The 16,693-nt window shown below is 40.3% G+C and overlaps 1 protein-coding gene across 1 annotated transcript in view; it reads left to right on the forward strand.

The window, feature by feature from the left end:
* Nucleotides 1–6,222: 6,222 nt before the first annotated feature.
* The window catches only part of LOC109963341 (mothers against decapentaplegic homolog 3), a 25,488-nt gene continuing 15,017 nt past the window's right edge, over nt 6,223–16,693 (forward strand). The window contains exon 1 of the mRNA XM_020605780.1: nt 6,223–6,857. Within this exon, the coding sequence (XP_020461436.1) occupies nt 6,655–6,857 (203 nt within the window). The 5' untranslated portion in view covers nt 6,223–6,654. The remainder of the gene's footprint in view (nt 6,858–16,693) is intronic.

The raw sequence follows: 16,693 nt of genomic DNA on the forward strand, positions 1-16,693 counted from the left end.
TTTAGTATATTACTTTGTGTGGGTAGAAGTGAATCATTTACTGCTTGCAAACCAATGATGGTAAGATGATGTCATGGGGTAGGACTGGATAAGTCTGACTTCTTCCTACTCCATTCAAGCATGTACTAGGTATAAGCAAATTGATAATGGATTATGTGTAAAATTGTGTATGATGTCATATCAACTGTTTTTACATGCTTGAAAGAATAAATCGAATCAAATCAAATCTTGCTGTGCATCTGTTATCAGATCTGTGTGTAGCTACTGACAGTCCACATGCTTGTATTTATATTTCTATAATTGCCTAAGAAGCCTATTTTGATTCAGAGTTCTACAAAACGCTCTACAGTGTTTTCTGTTCTCAGAATAAAATTTCTACTAAGAATATTTTGAACAGATCTCGGCATTACATGGCCCCAGGGTGAGATGTGGTGGCCTTTAAATACAAAGACTATTACTTGATAATGACTAAATCCAAGTTATAAATACTTCCTGATGCTGTTAAATATTTGTTCATATCAGTATTGTTTGTGCACATTAAGGAAACAACACTGTCTTCCCCAGCCCGTCAAAATAAAACTTACTCCATAATAAAGAAAAAACAGAAAGGTAATCTCAAACTTCTTAGATCCATGGTTTCTTGTGTATTGTATTTCATTTTAACAAAGCTTACCTTTAAATAGGGTTTACATTTATACAGGATGCCACTTAGAATTTTACATAGTGACAGGCACTTGCACTGAGAAGAAAAATAGCTGCCTTCCTGTTATTCATAGCACACCAAGTTGTGCAACAGCCTGAAATTTCAAAACATTTGTCACAAAGGACTTATGAACTGAGAATTGTTTCCCTTGCTCAAGTGGATTAGCCGATTTAAAGAATGGTCACAAGTTTGCAGAAATATATCTTCTTATAGTTGTGAAAAAAGGATGTTTGTCAAGGGTGTGCCAACAAAAAACGAAACAGAGAATGGGGAAGGAAAATGTCATCGATATATAAGGAAACATGTATGAAATAGGAAATGTGTGTGTGTGCATGTGTGACAGAAACGTTATAGGTTGCATTCAGACTAAGTTTCAAGGAGCGAAAAAACACACCCCTCCCCAGTCATTTCTATGGGGGATTGTGTTCACTGCACCCGGCACTAGCACCACAGTGGGCTCCAGCTGCCGGATTTGGGCCACAGTTAAGCATGATAACGACATGCCATGCTTTTTTGTTAGTACTGGATGTTACAACTGTGTTTTTATATATCAATGCTGACACATGGTAGAATTGGTGATAAGGTAGAATAGGCTACGTTAGCAGCATGGCTAACTAAAACACAACAGAAACTCCTGGACTGGAAACATAAATGAAGCTACTCACATTAACTCGCCACAACATGGCCATATCATACACACCTACAACACTTCCCCTGCAATCCCTCATCCCCTAACCAATGCACCCCGTGTATTAAAACACAGCAGGGAGTTGCATTTTTACCAGCTCAGACTGAGATAACCCCGACTTATATTTCACAAGTATGGGTCAAACACACATAAGGAAATACATGCAGGTAATCACACTTAAAGCACTGCTTTATTGATCTGCAAAGAGATTTTAAAATCGGTTTCTAAGGCACATGAAAGAGAGTTGTGACTGCCTCACTGACACTTTTGTATCTCAGTATCTATAAGCTTTACATGTTACATTTATCATTGTTCAAATACCAGTGAGGAAATTGTGGGACTGTGCTTCTTGTTACCATTGCTAACTCTGAGAGACGAGACAGTCCAAGTAACTTCAAAACAGTGCTGATTTATTCAAAGGATCACAGGTAAAATTAACATTACACACTCAGGTATCTTGCACCTCCAAACTGCACGCAGGCAGATGTAAGATGAAAGACCCTGAACCCACCAGGCCTATACATTATATCCCCTCGGTTGGGCTAGCCCCATACTACACAGAAACGTCAACCGAGACGTCTCTGTTACCAGCTTTGCAGCTGGTCATAGCAATAGTCAAAACATGAAGCAAATCAATGTGCATGTGTGTGTGTCTGTTGATTAAGTGGTGTGTAACTAAAAACATTCTCACAGACTTCTAGAACATGTTGTGACTTAAACATAAGAGCATATTATGGCTAAGGCTACAGTTATACACGTCATAATAATATTAAACACCCTGTCTGCTGACAGTCATCAACTCTTCTCTCTAGTTATCCTTGACCAGATGTACCCTGTAGAAACTCATAAGCATGCCTAAGCATTTAACAGTCTAACTAGACATCCTATCTCCACTAAACATTTCTAATACATAAAGTATCTATCCAATTTCTATCTGACTAAAAATACCTAACAAAATGTACCTAATAATTCATTGTTATTCAATTTCAATTCAGTTCAATTCCATTTTATTTGTGTAGCACCAAATCACAACAAAAATCGTCTCAGGACACTTTACAAAATCAGGTCTAGACCTTACTGTTATCAATATTATTACATAGGGAAAACCCAACAAATCCCTCTTGAGCAAGCACTTGGCAACAGTGGGGAGGAAAAACTCCCTTTAACCGAAGAAACCTCCGACAGACCCCGGCTCTTGGTGGGCGGCCTTCTGCCTCGACCAGTTGGGGTGAGTGGATAGAGGAGAGACAAAAGAAAAAAAGCAACAGGACACAACAAACAACAACAAACAATCAAACACTTGTTAGGCTGATGTGGCTGGTGACTGCTCATCAGAGACATAGAGCTCGAGGGCCAGGGCAACCTGCAGAAAGGTACAGGGAGAGAGAGAGGACACACTACGGGAGAGAGGAGACACAAAGTTAGTAATGTGTAATGGTGGTATATAGATGCATGGAGAAGAAAGGAGAGGAGAGGAAAGGGGAGGAGAGAAACACATTTTTACAGTGTTTTTTAACACAATTTTTTAAATGAAATTTCATGAAATAAAAGTGTGATATATATAAACTAAATATAAATACAGATGCATGAGTCAAATGTGATATTGGCAAACAATGTTTTCATTTTATTTTGAAGCTACATAGAGGAAACTTTAGTTGGATATTGAATTAAAAGTAAGTTCTTCAAATACTTTATTAATACAATAATTCTTGTATTCATATTGAAGATATATTTTAAAATGCTGCATTGATTTTCCCTCTAAGTTGGCCAATATTTGGTCATCTGTGTCCTTATTACATCCATCTATAGACCCAAGGTTGCTATTCTTTATGACCCTTCTAATCCTTTGAGACACCAGCTGACATCATATACACACACAAGCACACACACTGGACCAAGTCCCCTGAGGTCGAGGCCAACACAATGTCATTATCATCCATCGGATTGTATGTGTTCACTGCCCATTCAGTCTTGCTGACGTGCCTTTTGTGCTCAGTAATCCTTCCCACAGAAATCCCCCTTTCCCCTCCTCTCCATAGTCCCCCTTGTACACCCTGTCCTACCACCCGGCTACTGCAGCCCATCTGTAATACCATCCCCCTTCCTACGCCCCCATATCCACCCTACACTTCTCCAGAACAAACCAGCTGTCTTGGCCGGTTGTTTCCCCTGAGGCGTAAACAGGTGCCGAGAGGGCTGCAGGGCCTCAGCATGTGACACATGGCTGCACACTCCTCCAACCTGCCAGCACACCAGAGAGGGAGAACGTGGTGTGGTTTACAGCTGCAGACATGATTGTTACCACAGATAAGGAACTGTTGATAGCTATTAGTACAAAACCACCTCATATAAAGCTTTGACACTCAGCCAAACCATTCAGTTCACAGTAAATGATGACTGTTAAAAAACTGGTTAATTTTCTACTGTGTTTAATGATGAAATACTGTATTTAATGCATTTTAAGACATTGTTGTACATTGTAGGTTTATGCTTTAAAGACTTTTGACTCTAAGTGTGAATAAAGAACCCTCACATGACTTCTACAGCTATAAAAATACTGTATACCTTGCTGTGTGACCAAAATAGATGAAAGGGAAGGGGCCTGTGCTGCAGAGCCTAAAGCCAGCTGTATTTTTAGCACAAACTAAACACTGTGCACAGAGAGGAGGACTGCTGGACAGAACTCAGTGCACCTGTACACACATACTAAAATGGTGTGACTATTCTTGTACAACTATGAACTGTCACTTGAGCTACTGATGAATGGAAATTGCATTTCTTAAAAACAAAAGATACAGGGGCAGAAAACCGATATCTTTGGATTTACATAATTCTATAAATCAGTTGATACAGTCAATTTGGGATTGTACGTATGCAAATTATTCTGATTTTGCTTTGGCTAGTCAAATACTTTTTGGGTACTACACTATTAAAAAAATGTTTTTTTTGTAAATTAAAACCCAGGAAGTACACCAACTTCTTTGTGCAGTATTCACAACTTTTACTACTTTTTCAAGTACTTGCAAATAAAGCACCCGAGTTTGGAAATGACTCTTGAACGCAATAAAGTCTTTCTTTTGAAGTCTGGAAAACAAAGGCACCTTCATACCCTAAAGTGTCCGATCATCATTCTCTCAGTGGTGAGCTCAGCTGTGTGACACACTCCATTGTACATCTGGCACTCGGTAACACTGTGTGCATGTGTCTGCATGTTTATGGGCTAGCGAGTGTGTGAGGGAGGGGGGTGTACATGTATATACATATGAGTGAGTGTATGTCAGGCTATAGTTGTAGTTTTAAGGGGTTAGCTGCTCTGCAAACCAAACAGGAATGCTATATTTGTACCTCTGACAAGCTGAGGCAGGTTCGTGGCTCCGCTTATATGCATGTGTGATCTCTATCACCTTCCATTTTACAGCAGCCCCTAAATTATTTACCCATGTAGAGATAATCCCCCCCACCCCAAAAAAAAAAAAAAAAAACAACCGTCACAGTTACTAGTATGTCTTTTGTGGAGGTGCTGCATATAAAACTTCCTAACGTTTAGTACAACAAACATACACAGGAGTGTATCCAACAGCAGCCAGTCAGATAACAATGTGTGGACTTTCAAAAACAAGATAGAAAAGAAAAATGAGTGTATTTTCCTCTTAAAGTTAAAAACCTTAACCTTTTTACCATGTAGAGGGAAATACAGAGGTGAGGACATAATGGTCCACTATAGACTATAATTTGGATAGATTCATTTGGACCGTTTTCAGGACAATTCAGAAACACTAAAGAAAGTATCTCAACTAGTGAAAATATATTTCCCCCATCAATTTAATCTAACCTAGCCACAGTCCAGAGCATATGTATTTAGACAGTTAAACATTTTCTATTCTTCACACACATTCTACAACACACTCAATTTGAACTAAAAAATATATTAGGTGTCAAGTGTCACCTTTGAGTAGGTTTACATCAAATTTGAAAGAACCATATGGGTGATATAGCTCTTTTAGCCTGAATAACAAAATCCTTGTAACTGTCAAGTCTGGATATCATTATCCTATAATGGGTGGGTTCTCTCCAGGTACTCCGGCTTCCTCCCACAGTCCCAAGACATGCAGCTTAGGTTGACTGGCGACTCTAAATTGCCCCCAGGAGTGAGTGTGGGTGTGTGTGGTTGTCTGTCTCTAAGTGTCAGCCCTGTGATAGACTGGCAACCTGTCCAGGGTATAGCCCCACCCCCAATTCAGGAATAAGGTATAGATAATGGATAGATGCTCCCAGCTCAATCACAAGAGTGAATTACATTGAAGTAATTTCTTAAAACTAAACAACATGCACATATGAAAAGGTTAGTCACTTTTTAAAAGTATATTACTTAATAAAGCTATGAGCAACCAATTAAAACTGGGGTTTGTGGGCTATTTGGACATGTGGAGCCCTGGGGTACTTGCTCTATTTGGTAATCCAGTCATAAATCCCGTAGTCCACAAACACCAAGTGAGCAGACTTAATTTCATCAAACTTTCTAAGTACACTCAATAAATTGTTAATTACTCACAACTAAATCAAGAGATCTGTGTATGCGTGTGATTGTAGCACCTTATCTCGGTACAGCCACATGCATTATCAGCATGCAAAAACGGGGAAAAGGCAGGGTTTGTGCAGTACTAACTCAGCACATTTGGACAGCTGCTCGGGCCTTTCACAGGTCTGCTGTGCAGTCTGGCGCCTGAATGGACACTCAGCAGCAGCTCCTGTATTTGCATTTGATGCAGACTTCAGTCGGCGGATCCAGCACGGCGGATGAACTTGACAAAACTTTGTTGATCGAGACCGAGGATTAGTTATTGCAGCAGTAAAAAAAAACATTAACACGTGATACTTTCAAGTCGGTGTTTAAACCTTGTTTGAATTGAGGCCGTGGTCTGGGTATGAGTGGAGCTGAGTTTATGTAAAATAGCTAGTGCTTGAAAATGTGTAGACGGAACTAGGTTTCCTGGCGGAGTAGCACTGAACACAGAGCGCAACAGATTAGCGGTACACAGTTTACCACTGAGCTCGCGCCAGACAGGCAAGTGTCCCGAAACCGTGGGGGTTAAACTCTGGGATTCTTCTGTCTGGCGTTTACTAAATAACAACATCCGCTGCCTGTTTTTGGCTAAAAAACGTTTCCACCTTCACTGTCTGCACCGTTTGAAGAGCAGTTGATCTCCTGTTTTCTCGGAGACGACGGAGTTCTCGACACTGGAAGGACTTTACTGAACTCAACATGTCAATTTTGCCTTTCACTCCCCCCATTGTCAAAAGACTTTTGGGCTGGAAGAAGGGAGAGCAGAACGGCCAGGAGGAGAAATGGTGTGAAAAAGCAGTGAAAAGTCTGGTGAAAAAGCTGAAGAAGACGGGACAGCTGGACGAACTGGAGAAAGCCATCACCACCCAGAATATCAACACAAAATGCATCACTATACCAAGGTATGAAGAGTTTGAGCGCTTCGTTGACGTTGACCGTGAGCGTCCTAGCTAGCTAGCGGAGGTGGACAGTTCAGTCGTTGATTTTGCAGACGTTTAATTCAGCTTTGTTACATAAAACATAAATGTATCATACTCTTTGCTAACCGTAACGTTAGCATGCTCATCCCACACATGTATGGCATCCTTTCTTGACGGAGAAGTTGACATTTCCACTTCCATTCTCGCGTCAGTGCATTCAAACTTTTTCCTTGACGTTTATACAGTAACGCAGTAGCTAAGGTCATGCTTAACGAGCAAACAGATGAAAGCTAGCAAATCATCTCGTCAGTTAGCTGCTATCTACACTACAAGTGAACACGGTTAGTGAAGCAAATTTTAGCTGTCTCCTGTGATTAGTTTGACATTTAACTTGAGTCATATTGTTGAAGAGGGGATTTAGTCCCTGCATTGGCTAGTCAGCAGCGCACATGCAATGTAAAAAAAGCACAAATGGAGTCCAAGTTATATAACTTGGCCTTAATCTGGGACGCTTTCTATCGCTGTAATGGTCGTGCGTAGGCGAGTCTGCGGTGTTGCTGCTTTCTCTCTCTTTCAGTGCATCTGTCAGGATTTATGCGGGTCGTGAAAAGTTTAAAAACACAGATTAGAGTTTCCTATAAAAGCGATAAAAAGTGTTTAATTTACAAAGGTTTTAAATCTTTCCTGTTGTAGACAGCAATGTTAGGTATAAAATATGTCTATGTGATGCAAAGAGTGATGAGATAGCTGTGAGCAGACTACATATGCAGAGTAGAAGTGGGATTGTTGTGACAGAAGTCTGTGCTGCAGGAGGCTGTTCAACCCTTTTTATGGAGTTTCAGTCGCTACCATTACACCTGTTGCAGACACCAGAGTCACTACTGCTGGCTACAGTGAAAGGAGAAAACTTCCATTAACTTAATTGTTCCCCTACAACTATCATCCATCAATTTTATGTTGCTTATCTGGATCCAGGGGGCGACACGGTGGAGCAGTGGTTAGCGCTGCACCTCCCAGCAAGAATTTTACAAGTTCAAGCCCCAGCTGACGGTGCCTTTCTGTGCTGAGTTTGCATTTTCTCCCTGTACCTACCTGGGTTCTCTCCAGGTTCTCTGGCTTCCCCCCCACAGTCCAAAGACATGCAGCTTAGATTGACTGCCAACTATAAATTATCCTTACGTATGAATGTGGATGTATGTGGTTGTTTGTCTCCAAGTGTCAGCCCTGTTATAGACTGGCAACCTGTCCAGGGTGTACCCCGTCTCTCGCCCAATGTCATCTGGGATTGGCTCCAGCTTTTTAGATTTGAGATTTTTGACTGTTTTTTCTCATATATGATAGTAAGCTGTGGTTTTGGACTGTGGTTGAAATTAAACTAGATACATCTCCTCCTTGGTCTGTGGCATTAGTTTCAGTCATGTGTAACGGGTGGGTAACGGAGTGCATGTTAATAGCTAAGTGTCTGCTATTTTTGCGCGTTGTAGTAGGTAACAAAGAAAGGCCTCAAACATTTGCTTGTGTCACTTGCAAAATCTCTCTTGCATGTGTGGGCAATTTAGATTTAATAACATACTCTGTGTCAGATGAAAATTGAATCCTACACAGGACACTCCCACATTTTTGATTGCCACAAGTGTGCATATCACAGCTTGCACAGGCCTGGACCAGCATTCACAGTTAAGCCTACCCTGAAAGTTAAATAGTGTTTGCCATGATCCAGGTTTTATATTTCCCACCACTAATGCTGAAGGGAAGAGGCAGAGTGCATTAAGATGACCCCAGATCAGTGCTGGCTGTCAGTGTGGGCTAAGAGTGTCCCTAGAGAGCTGCTGTTTCTATTAATTCCCATTCATTCTGGCTGGCTGACAGCAGCTGCCTGCATGTTCAGGCCTATCCATGGGGAGGGCAGCTCCTATCTCTGACACATGATCTCCCCGATGAGGATCATCAGGAGGCAGTGAGTGCTGAAGGAGGTAAGCACTGTGCGTTTACTGAGTCAATAGTTGCATCCGGTGTTCGAATAGAGATCAGGTGTCTGGTGGGGTCTTTTCAGTTGGCACTCCTGATCTTAGAAAAAGGGGAAAACAGGCGATGTACTCATCATAGCTGATTCACATATCATATTTTAAAGGCCTAAATACCAGAAATGGATTTTGAAATTTCAAGGTTGGTGTTTTCCAGTTGTATCAAGCAAAGTTAATGATCATTATAGGTTTTGTCCAACCCATTGACTGTAGAAAATATGGACAGCCTGACAGCTCCCAGAAGTGAAGCCACCATGACTCAATCGCCCCCTGGTGGCTGGTTGCAGTATAGGTCATAAATCCTGCCTCCTCCATGTTAGCAAATAGGACATGACCCAAACTAAAAACTCAAAGTACAAATCAGATAAAAATTTTCCCAGAGGTGATTTCTGTGTTTTTTGGGAAATATTATCATGCTGATGTGTCATCAGCAAGTGGTCTTTTTTTGTTGTTTTATGAAGTTATTTGATGATATAAAAAGAGGTGTATTTCAGTTGATTTGACAGCTTTGTTTGGCAGCAGTGCTGTCACTCCACTTCTGGTTGCAACTGTGCAGAATCTGGTTGCAAGAAAACAAGATGGCAGCTGCCATATACACAATATTTTGACTTCACTTTTGCGCAGCGGAGGGAAGTGGTGATACCATGTCCATCGTATATATGTCAATGGTCCAAACACACTCACTCCTTTTAAGTTTCTGTTTGTCGTGTGGTAAAAATTAGATGCTTATGATCTTTGACAAAGTGAGCTGAATTGAAAGGGCAGTGACATGCTAGATAACATTTAAAATAACATGTCAGTGTCTGTTAGAAGCCATGGTATACCAAAACGTTGAGTCTGGTTGTGAGTTATTTTAGGTGTGGGAGGGCAGTGGGACTCTGTGTGTATATTTCACATACAGTCTGTATCCCATGAAGAAACATTAGTCACAGTCATTTTGCCTATCACTTGGGCAGGGCTACTGCTTTACATGCCTTTCCCTGGTCACTGTGGTTTTGAAAATGAGGTGTTGCTACTTTTTGAGGAGCAATGGCTCCCATTTCAGTTCAAGCCTTAGTCATTCAACAATGAGCAGTTGTGGTATTGTGGTACTGACCTACCTTACCTCCTGCTTCTCCTTTTTTAAAATACTTTTATTTTGAGAGCTGGAATCCTGTTCACAAACATTGGTGTGCAAAGTGTGTCAAGCAGTAAAAGTATCAGTTTCCAATGCTTTACGGGTGCATGTAAATTGTGGTAGGCTGCATTGCTCGAATGCGACGCAGTACTACCCTATGACTTTACTTGTGTTGCTCAGGGAGAATCAAAGTCAAGTTTGTTTCATTTATAACGATGGATTAGTAAAAATCTCAGGTTACCTAATAACTAAATATCCTTACACTTATGGGAAAGAGCCCTCCAATGGCCATAAGAACTGTGACTCTTGTCTGTCTTTGGAGAAGAGTAGGAAATAGCCACAAAGTCTGATGTAGAGGGTGGAGGTCAGAGTGGTTTTGATGGATGAACAAAACAAAAGTTTGACACAGGATGCTGCTATTTGGTTCCTGTTTCCGACTGACAGTCAGTGTTTCTTTTAGCTATGGCCATGATTGGTCCTTAGCCTTAACCAAGATAACAGGTCAGTTAACATAAAGAAAGAAGTTACTTTAACCCAAACCCCACCTTAACATTAACCCATGAGCTGTTTTGACCCACACCACTACTTTTCCATTATCAAGTGATACTTTTACTATTATAGTGCCAGATCAGGACATGATTTTATTTTTGCAACACTTTTTTTCCCCAAACACTAACATTTGTTTTCATTCAGCATGGTGCAGCTAAGGCACACCGTAAGTTTCTAAATGAGTAACTTCCTCAACATACACTATTAACTCTGTTATTAACGCTGTTCTTTGAATTGATTGCATACACTTTTAACACAGGCTACACAGGCCTGTTATCTCAAGTTTGCATTGACAAGCAAGCTTTACTGTTTATCCAAATGCAAATACCAATTGCATGGTAGTTTTTTAAGAACAGACAAAGTGCACCTAACAAACACATAGCAGGGTTGGTTTAGTTAGCGGACATAGCACGCACCACATGCTACTGTGGTGGTAGGATTACTACACATGAGTCACAGATATGAGTACTCCCTCATAGTGGTGGGAACAGCAGCTCTTTGAAGAGAGCCAGACCTTACGGCTCCGTTCCTTTCATAGCATTCCTCTCTCTCTCTCTCTCTCTCTCTCTCAAAACATCTGTGGTGTATTTAAGTGTTGAAAGTGCATCCAGTTTTAGGTCTGTGTGTCAGTTTGACTGAGTGCGTGGCTTAGATACGCAGCAGTAGCACTCAGCTATTCTCACAGCTACTGTGATCTCCTCAGTTCATGTCAGAATATATTATTTTATATCGCCTAACAATAATAATGCAGTTAAAATGATAACATCCCGGCAAATAGTAGCAATCCAGAAATGCAGTCATTTTGTCCTAGCAGTTATCCTCTTTTTGATTTGTGGCTAAATAAATTTAAGTACAGTAGAAGAATAAAGTCACAGTGATGGAAGAAGTACTGAGATTCTTTACTTGTGTAAAGGTAATGAAATATTACAGTGTAAAAATACTTTGTTATTCCTGCATTCAAAAATGTTATGTTGCTAAAACTAAATAATACTTACAGTACCAAAAGTAAAAGTAGTCATTACGCAGAGTGGCATGTTTCACATTAATGTATATTATATTATTAGATTATAATTATTGATGCAACATTGTGTTCATCAGAATCAGGCAAGCAAATAGCAAGAAATAACAGCTTGAATTTTATCTTGATATTTATTGATATTGACTGATATGGAGAAAAAAAAGTTTGCAATAAAATATTTTTAGTCCCAGCCCTAGCAGCAAAGAATCAGTTAATGCTGTAAAGTGCTTTGTACACCTCTTTTTTTGATGGACAGTGGATGGAAATCAGTCTGAAGATGAATTTGGGAGGTAAGGGACTATTATTAATTTATTAAAATGTCTAGTCTTGTGTGCCAAATGCCAATTTTTGCACAAAATTGTGTACCTAACTGTAATGGTCATGTCATGTTTGATCACACATAATGTTTTACAGAACTATGTACTGTATGTGCACAGCAGTAAAGTCATGTCTGATGCCAGTATCATTTAGTGGTGGAACATTGGTTGTATATTAAAGAAATTGCCCAAGTTATGTGTCTTGTGTCTTTTCATAGAGCCCGAGGGAGTGGATTCCTCATTCCTTCCTATCTTAACTTGCTCTGGATCTGGGCCAGTGCAGGGAAGTGCTTTTGTCTTGTTCACACACATCCCTCCTGGCAGCACAACTACTGTCTGATTCACACTGTTGCCTGTCAGGGCAGGAAGGAGGGAGTAAGGGACTCCCAAGCACAGAAATAGAAGATGAAATAAGACAAGAAAGATTGAATAGAATGAATATTATTATGACTAAGAAGGAGAGTGACTGCATTTATGCAGAAGATGACAATAGGAAGTAAGTGAGGAAACAGAGGAGGATAGTGAGCTCAGTACCTTTTACTATACAAATATTGCCATTCACAGTGCCAGACCCACGTTCAGACATTTCCATACATGTCATTGCTTAGTGGGATTATTGAGATTCATGAAGGAATATTCAATATTTGATTTTACAATCAAATATATAAAAAAAATTTAGATACTTCATTGTGCAACTTCCTTCCCACTGTCGCCAAGTGTTTCCTTAATGAGGATTTCTTGGGTTTTTCTTGCTCTAAGATTATTTTTGTTGTGATTCGGTGCTATACAAATAAAACTGACTTAAATTGACATTTGATTGTGAAAAAGCAGCTCTGTTGTGGATGTCTGCTTTACACATTCTTGTGTGAGCCTGCACTGCTGCACTGAATACATGGCATGATGGACAGGAGTCACACAACAGAACTTTCTTTAGTTAAAAAAGAAATGAAATGAGCAAATAATTCAACAACAACTGTGTGGTAATGATGGCATAGCATTCCCAACCCTGCTTGGCAGCAGACAAAGTGATTGGCACTCTGTTTGGAAAGCCCCATTTGGAAATACTTTAGATTTTGCTCAGTAAATGGCAAAATTGTGGAACCTCAAGATAATGTTGTATGCAAGCTATATTAGCTACAGTTGACCTGGTATTCCAGCACCAGCAGTTTCATTATAATTTTTCCATATTTAGGCCTGTCACAACACAGCTCGCTTGAATGTCCATTCTATATACCATAATCCAATTATTTTATTAGTTTATTTTGTTATATGTGTAGGTATGTAGATCTTTTAATAATTCTTTATGTTTTACCCTCTAAATAGGCAGACTGACTGATTACAAGTTTGAAGACACCTGTGATGCTAATTACAGGACACATATTAGTTTATCTTTTCTAGGGGTGCCTTCATTTTTGTCCAGGCCAGTTTCATTAGTTAGTTTTTTAAAATGTTTTTGTTGAACCACAATTCAAAAGCAATGTCTGATTTTTATTAGTTGATTTTCAGTAAATTTGTATTTAATATTACTTTTGTCAGTTTCACGTTATTTCAGCGACCATTGTGAGTTTATCTTTCTTTAACGGAAGGGTACCAACAATTTTGTCCACATGTGCAGTTGTATTTTTGGTGTTGCACTTTGTAGACGGTTCCTCCACCCTGATATTTTTCATTGTCATGAGTTTGTCTGAATGAAGACCTGAGGACCATAATGTAAAAAGTGCCCTACCTCTGAATGACAGATCATCGTGGCTTTAACAGACTGATGAACCAGTAGTGTTACTTATCTCATGTCTGAAAAGTCCTATACTGTACAAACGTGTTGCAGCACAATCTCAGCCATGAACAAAGATGTAACCCCCTCCCCAGTGAATATTTGCCGATCATTACTACTGAAGCTCAAAAAAGAGAATGAACTGAAGTTTGGACCATGAACCTGAATGTTAAATCTCTAGTGTCTAGGGTTCAGAGAGACGGAAGTAGACTGAGAGAAAGTGTGCAAGAGATAAAGGGGGAATACAGAGCACTATGGAGGAGCTGGGGATTCCCAGTGTTGTCTGATGCTGGAGGGGAGGAGTGTCATCACAGTGGAAGAATGTGTTTAATGAGGGATGGTGACCCATAAATGATGGACAGAAGAAGACAATAAAAATGAATGCAAGAGATGAAAAGAGGTTTAAATTTGAGGGGATCAGAACGTGAAAGAGAAGTCAACCAGAAAAGCAAGGGTTTAAGTGAAGGAGGAGAAGGAGACAGGAAATGTGGCAAGAGGTAGTGTTTTGGATTCTCTAGGTTATCAGAGAGTGCGGTTATTGTGGCTTGCACGCAGAAAACAAAACATGTTAACAGTTCAGATAGAGCTGGCTTGTTTTCAAGCTAGACAGCAGTTAAGGATCAGAAGAAGTGCACACACACACACTCTCTCACACTCACTTAGGCAGCTTTCATATCACAGCTGAGTCATCTGAGACAGCATTGTTCAACGGACGCGGTGCAAGACCTGTTACAGAAAGCTTATGTGTAATGTGTGCCGGTGTGTGGATGGGTGCTTTAATGATGGTAATAAGTTACTCTCTTCAGTGAGATTCAGGATTCCTGTCATTGTTTCATTAGCTTGACCAAAAGTGAAGTCAAGACAAGATGTGTGCACTAAGTATGTGTTTGTACCTTGTGTTCTGGTGTTTACCAGATTCTCAACAAAGAGCTATGACCTTCACCTCACTGCTGCTGCTACCGGGCAGTAATGTGATTTTATTGTTTTGCTGTAACTAGAGTCATGTACTGATGGCATCATATTGTGATATGATACAATTGTTATTGTTGATATTTCTTATGTTTAAATGAATAATAGTTTTTTATTTTATTTTATAAAACAAGTAATGAAATGGTTAATGAATAACTCTCTGAAAGTTTTAATTGAAAACATTTAATCACATTGAACTGCACAAACCCCTGTGTTGAATTCAATGTGATGAACTTTTAATATTGATATTACGTAAGCCATATCATCATTATACACTAATGTGAACATGATAATTACGTTTCGACCTCAAAAATAAGGGGAAACCAGTAACGTATACATTTTATGTCATCAGACATGCTTCTCTCTCTCTGTGTGTGTGTGTGTGTGTGTGCGTGTGTGTGGGTGGGGGGTGTTAGTAACCTTAGAGGAATGCTCTTTCTGCCTGCTGGGGCTTTGAGGAAGGCGTGGGCTGCTGTTTGGTTTGTGGCTTGCACCAGGGATGGAGGGGGTTAGACAGACCGCTCTGCCTCGACTTGGCCCTGGTTGTCTCGCTATCTGTGAGTGTGTGTGCATGCATGACACAAAAACACACACAGGCACATTCGCCAGACAACAAACCTGCCTTTGTGCTCCACTGGCCACTACTACCACTGCTGCTGCTGCTGCTACGCATGCTGGACTACAGCTGGATTTATGTGAGAAAACAACCTGATGTGAAGGGGGTTTTAAAAGAAGAGAGGGTAATTACTTTTAAGTCATGACCACAATTAGTGCTAAAGTAAATGCTGTAAATTCAGCAGTAGATTGCTGAGAAGGTTGCTAAAAGTTGTTGAAGATAAGCATCAGCATTCATCATTAAAGGCCACATAGTGCTCCAGAATTCCCTAAAAAGCCTCAGCAGATAAGTAAATAAGGGTTTATGAAACACATTTTTGTTGGACACTGGTTGAAAAAATGTCACTGGTTGAGAACTTACTCAAATTTTTGGGGGGCAGCAAGGGGAAGACGGTGCACAAATCACACACATGTTGGGTGCTAGTTGCTAGGTGATGAAAAAGCTTTCCAAAAGGGGGTTGGTAGATATTAACTAGTTTTTCGAGCAGCTGACTTGGAAGCACGATGTATCTCTCTACCTGTCAGTGAAAAGCCCTGGCTTTAGTTGTATTGATGAGGAGGAGGAGACAAGCTGCAGCAAAGAAGAGGGTGTGGGTCCACCATAATCATCTTCTCCTCCATTTGTCTGCCAGCTTCTCTGCAATTGGACACATCAAGGTGTCATCACAGACCACTGTGCCCAAGTTAAACTTCTTTTAACTTTAGCACAGCACAGGGACAGCAGCACAGACACGATCTTGCACCGTGCAACACATAGAAATGATTGTGTTTGATAGAGTGGAGCACCCACCACGTCCTATCTGTAAATGGTTTAACACCGAAGGCAGGATGCAAACACTCAAGGCGAGGTTTATTGTGTTCATAGACTCGGGTGAAAAACAACCCAGAAGGGTGAAACAGCAGGGTAACTAAAACACAGTAGGCAACTGAAATCTGGCATAGACGCGGGCTGGCACACTGAAAATCAAACACAACTGACCTAAACCAGCAAAGGTTATAAATAACAAAGTCTCTTAATCAGCCACAGGTGAGAATAGTTGTGATTAATATGCCAGACTGGGTAAGCAGAGGAGTGTCTGGCCTGGATTAGGTGAATGTGGTGGAGTCAGTGTCAGTGCAGGAAGAGGGCCTGGACAACTTTGACATGGATGGTTAATCACACTAGTCAGACTGTTCAGCATTCCCACCTTTACTTTCTTACATTTCTAACATTACCTCTGTTTTGCTGGACTTCTAGTCCAGATCGTCAGTGCCTCATCAGGCACTAGGAGCGAGTCTAGTAAAACATTTTTTCAGTATTACCCTGGACTAAGGGAGCAATCATTGAGCATTAGTTTAATAATTAGCATTAACTTTATCTGCTTGCTAACTTCAGCAACAGCTGTAGGCCTATTCTAACGTTAGCTGACAAATATATCTAAAATAGCTAAAAATTTAG

Source organism: Monopterus albus, unplaced genomic scaffold (assembly GCF_001952655.1).
Source record: "Monopterus albus unplaced genomic scaffold, M_albus_1.0 scaffold72.1, whole genome shotgun sequence".
NCBI lineage: Eukaryota > Metazoa > Chordata > Actinopteri > Synbranchiformes > Synbranchidae > Monopterus > Monopterus albus.